The sequence below is a fragment of the Chenopodium album genome, chromosome 21 (assembly GCF_948465745.1).
Source record: "Chenopodium album chromosome 21, dcCheAlbu1.1, whole genome shotgun sequence".
Classification (NCBI taxonomy): Eukaryota; Viridiplantae; Streptophyta; class Magnoliopsida; order Caryophyllales; family Amaranthaceae; genus Chenopodium; species Chenopodium album.
The window spans coordinates 3,179,674-3,184,855 of record NC_137854.1 but is presented as its reverse complement, the minus strand read 5'-3'; the positions used below and the strand labels follow the sequence as shown (position 1 = coordinate 3,184,855).

Sequence of the window (5,182 nt, the reverse complement as noted above, 5' to 3'; positions counted from 1 at the left end):
TTTACAGCAGAAGAAATGAACCCAGTAACTCAACTTCATCAAAAAAGATGAAGAATTTTGATTAAAGCAAATCAAGATTTGAGTATCTTGAAAACCAACCAAAAACCCTAACCCTAACCCTAACCCTAGAATTTCGAAATCAGGCGAAAAAAAAACAAAGGATAAAACAATAAAACCTCCAGAAAACGCCGGACTTAAAAGTTGAAAATCCAATTCACCGGCAAAAAACTCAAAGTAGGCTTCAATGGATCAGAGAACTCAGAGTGCGCTTTAATGGAGAACTCAAAGTGCGCTTCAATGGAGGAGAGAAAGGGGGAAATTTGAGGATGCTTAGGAGAAGTGATGATGAGAGGAGCAAAAGCAAGAGAGAGAAATGGGCAACACGAAAAGACCAAGAGGATGAATGCCACGCGTCAGCTCATTCAGAACACTTGGAATGTCAAAGCAAAAAGACCAAACCACCCCTGGAAATTTGGTCAATCAAGGAAGGGTGCTAAGGGCAAGGGAGGGCAGAAACGTCAATTTCCTGTTCATAAGGAACAGTAAATGTGAAACAGTAAGGGTGGTTGGGGCTTTTATAAGGGTTATAGATTAATACATACTCGTAAACAATATACTCCATCCGTCCCAAAAAGAACGACCTATTTGGGTTGATTACGCGGGTATTAAGGAAGTTAAGTTAAAAGAAGTAAAAGTATATTAGAAAGATTAATTTATATGGGGTTTGTAAAAACAAAAGAGAGAGAAAGTAATAAAATAACATGGAAAATCAAATTTTTATATGGGAAGCTAATTTTGCACAAATATTGTAGAAAATTGGTGGGTGTTTTAACGCAAATTGGTCATTCTTTTTGGGACAAAGTTTTGGCCAAATGGGTCGTTCTTTTTGGGACGGAGGGAGTACGAAGTAGTAGTATAAATATTTTCTAAGTTTAATAAATTTATTTTATGAATGGTCCTCTATAAACAATTTTTTTTTAAAGAAACTCTAGATATAGAAACGGAGTTGATAATAAAGAATTAGATTAATTTATTTTTGAATTTTAATCTCGTTGTAATTTTGCTGGTTAACGCTTGAGAGTAGAAGGGAGATAGTAAGGGAATCCCTCTACACCCAAGCAAATATAGTTGGTATCAAGCTTTGCTTGGTTATCTTTTTCTTACAAGAAGCTTTGCTTGGTATTACTTGTATATGAGAGTCTCTTTATTTGTTAGGTTTCACATTAGTACTCAATTCACTTTTTTTTTTAAATGGTAAAAAGAGGGTGGCTCATTTGAAAGGTGATGAGGGAAATCCCTCAAATGAGTCTCGTGAGATCTAATCCCTAAGTCATATGGATATGAGGTAAAAGCGATGTCACTACTCCATCGCCTCAACCCCATATAAGAGTCAACTAAACAAGATAAATTACAAATATTATCATACTTTGCTATACTTCGTATCATTTATAGTATTAACTTAAGTTGGGTCTGTTCTCTTCATATTATTTTTCAGTTCAGCTCCAATAAGTTCAGTTTAGTACAGTTCAATTCTTATCATAATTTCCTTTTCTTATAAAATATTCAATTCAGTACAGTTTAGTTTAGCTCCAATAAGTTCAGTTCAGTTCAGTTCAGTCAATAAGTTAATGAATCCAATAAGTTCAGTTCAGTTTGGTCAATAAGTTAATGAATAATAATTTGGATTATTTTAGAGTTCCACTTAACCCACCTAATATGTTTTCAATTAAGTTTTAATAGGATAAGATGAAGCGTATATTAGATTTCAATGGATAAATTTTTTTCCTTTCTTTATGAAGTAACTTATTTATTGAAAACTAGGGCCTGTTCACATTTACTTAATTTCAGTTCAGTTCAGTTCAGTTCAGCTCCAATCAGTTCAGTTCAGTTCAGTTCAGTTCCAATCAGTTCAGTTCAGTTCAGCTCTTAATTTCCCTCTCACATAAAATATTCATTTCAGCTCAATTCAGTTCAATTCAGTTCAGTTCAGTTCCAATCAGTTCAGTTCAAATCAGTTCAGCTTCAATCAGTTCAGTTCAGTTCAGTAATATGAACAGACCCTAACATTAACACATTATGTATTTTTAAAGTTATTTTTATACAAAAGAAATATTTTACCCATCCCCTACAAATATGTACCTATGTGAGAAAAGGGTTGGGGGGAAAAAAAAATATAGGAAAAAAAAAAAAAAAAAATGTTAGGGGATAAACAAAAACCTTATCTTTGAAATTCAGTACAAGAGGAGGAACTCCCAAAATTGAAAGCAGAGCAGAGCTAAAGAAGCACCCCCAAAAATGTTGGCAAGCCACTCTCTCTCTTCAACCCCTTCATCTTCTGCTCTTACAATTCCCCCAAAATGCGCACTTCTTGCTAAATCTTCATTTCATGGCCTTCGTCTTCCCTCCATTAACCCATCTTCATCCCTCCGCCTCCGAGCTCAGCCACCGCCGTCGTCTACGGTGGTTATGATGGCGAAGAGAGAGGAGGAATTGAAGGAATTAAGGGCCAAATCCAATGAAGAACTCAATGAAGAGATTCTTCAGCTTAAAGGTGAACTCTTTATGCTCCGACTTCAACGGTCTGCTCGTGATAATTTCAAGCCCAGTGATTTTGGTCGAATGCGCAAAAGGGTAACTTTTATTTCTCCATTTTGTGCTTTTAATTTTTGTAATTTGGGTTCATGGTTGAATTGTGTTTAAGAATGATGTGAAATTTTAAGGTTTTTGGGTTTAATTTTGTGATTGGAAATTTTGGAATGGTGTTTTTATGAGTTAATTAGGTGAATTCTGATATGTTTTGTTTGATACTTCTTGTTGTTCTGTTTAATTGTCACATTACTAGTTCAAATTATGCTATTGACATGACTATTAATTATTAATTATGGAAGTAGATAGATTGTTTGATACTAACATTGTGGTAATATCATAATACTGATAAAATTGCTTAATTGCTGTTGAGAAATTTTGACTGTCTTGTCTTTTGTTCAATATTTTTAGAATTAACATGAAGTCCTGGTTTTCTAGGCCAAGGGTTATGGAATTAACTATAATATGCGAATTCATATTTGGAATTGCGGTATTTGTTGGTTATTTGAGATGAAAATTGATATTTTTCACATTTTAGATGAGAGACTTTTAATGGTAACTGGTAAGTATAGGCTAAATCTGAATTCGTTGTTGAATAAGTTGTTTTATCGGTTATACGGAGTATAATGGTTATCAGGAAAGGAAACTTTTGCACAATCATTCTTACACAACATAGTAGTATAGGTGTAAGGGCTAACAAAACAAGGTGAGTGGGTGTGATGAGGTCTTAGTAACTCCATGGTTGTCATGCCTGATTTGGTTGCTGGACTTTTGGTCTGCCAAGATGTCATTGGGATAGTATATTACTAGAAAGTGTCTTGGAGCTGTAAAACTACCGAGTTATGACTCTAAGACTGGCATGTCACTTAGTGGGTTATGGCAATCTTACTCGCTGTTTTGGCGATGATCTTGTGGGTACTAATGCTGAAATTGCGTAAAAGGACTGCTTGCTGAAGATTGTGCATTATGTTCGGATTCAGTTCTGATGAATATGGATTTAGTGCGGCACTGAAAACTTATAGTACTGTAATTCTGGAGTACTTATCATTTGAGATAAGAAAAAATATTGAGTGTTTGGTCACAATTTGAGACCTTGTCCTCTATTATTGGAGCCTTCTCATAGTTAATTAGACCCAGTCTCTGACCCTATTTTTGTAACTAGTTCCTTATTATCGTCCTGATTGATAATTTACTGAGTACATTGCTTTGCTGTTGTCGATATGAAACATAACTTCTGCAATTATAAATATTTGTTCTTTCTACTGGTAAATAGTTTGTTGTGCTTATATTGTGCCCTGGCCTATATATTCAATCATTTCTACAACACTAGGTTGCACGCATGCTTACCGTGAAGAGGGAAAGGGAGATAGACCAAGGAGTGGGTAAGAGGTTATCAAGGAAGCTTGACAAAGAGTGGAAGAGAAGCATTGTTGTGAGGCCACCTCCTTCACTGAAGAAGTTAGAGGAAAAGGCAGCTGCAGAGGCTGAGAAATCGTAATGAGCTTCAGATCTGTTAGTAATGTAACGATACAGAGGAATGTTTCTAGTTATTCATGGTAGGAGTTTGATTTCAGAATCTTAAGTCAACTTTTTATTCTGTATCAGATGATTCATGTGTAAATTTTGGTTCCCCCCATTCCGTCCTCTTTGTGGCTATTTTTGAAAATTCAAAATACGAATTTCTGAGTTCAAATTATGAACGAATGTCAAAATCAGCTGTAGCATCTGCATACTTTTAGTTCGTGTACAAATATCACTATATGCATGCCATATTGCCATCACTACTGTGTCCCTTTGCACCATACACTCAACACAATCATGCTCATGTCTTTGCAAATATGAATTTCTGAGTATAGACATGTGCTTTGCCAAAAGAACAAAATAAATAAAAGGGTACGACAGTATGATTGTAAATTATCATACACACTACTCTGATTGTTGCATGCTGTGCTTCACATTCTTGCTGTCTTGCAGCTCAGTATAACATCTTGTTGCGTGCTGATGTTGTTTCTTATATTTTTTGCTCTGCCATCTGAGAGATTCTTGGGCTAAGGGAAGACAAATACCCTTTACAAACCTTGAACTGGTAAGCCAATGACTCCCTCAGTCCCTTGTGTAGGGGAGGAGCCGAGGAGGTTGGTTATCTTTAGAAGTGGCTGTGACTGAGGATGCCGTGTGATCAAACGTCATTACAATGTACCAAATTTACCATAACAGTGACCAACAATAACCGAATTATTCAACTTCATGGAGAGATTTCTCTAATTCCCAGGACTTTAAACTCTGAGATTTGATCTTTGATAAACAAAATGAATATGCTAATTGTATGATTATGTAATGAGATTTTCTACTAATTGTGAAATTATTGTTATTTTGCAAAATCCTAAAAAAGAAATTGTTTGAACTAATTTACTAATCCTATTGGTCCACAAAAAAAAGTGCGGAGTAGTTTGTACTAACCTAATGTACTCTTTTCGTCTATTTATATTGAGTTGTCACATTATCCCAACCTCTCATAATTAAGGATATGGTAAAATGTAAAATGTTATGGCTACAATTTTACCTTTACTCAACAATAATAAGCCACAAATAGTTC

General features: G+C 35.1%; 1 protein-coding gene across 1 annotated transcript; it reads left to right on the top strand.

Annotated features, from left to right (window-relative positions):
* The first annotated feature begins 2,179 nt into the window (after positions 1-2,179).
* LOC145602835 (large ribosomal subunit protein uL29c-like) lies at positions 2,180-4,222 on the top strand. The gene is made up of 2 exons (XM_081658992.1): positions 2,180-2,631; positions 3,917-4,222. Exons 1-2 carry the CDS (start codon positions 2,296-2,298, stop codon positions 4,082-4,084), a joined length of 504 nt encoding a protein of 167 aa, XP_081515118.1. The 5' UTR covers positions 2,180-2,295; the 3' UTR covers positions 4,085-4,222.
* Positions 4,223-5,182: the final 960 nt, after the last annotated feature.

Bases quoted from the DNA above. Each gene is read 5' to 3' on its own strand.
- LOC145602835 (XM_081658992.1), top strand. From the start codon at position 2,296: ATGTTGGCAAGCCACTCTCTCTCTTCAACCCCTTCATCTTCTGCTCTT. The intron at 2,632-3,916 runs GTAACTTTTATT...CTACAACACTAG, and splicing joins TTGGTCGAATGCGCAAAAGG to GTTGCACGCATGCTTACCGT.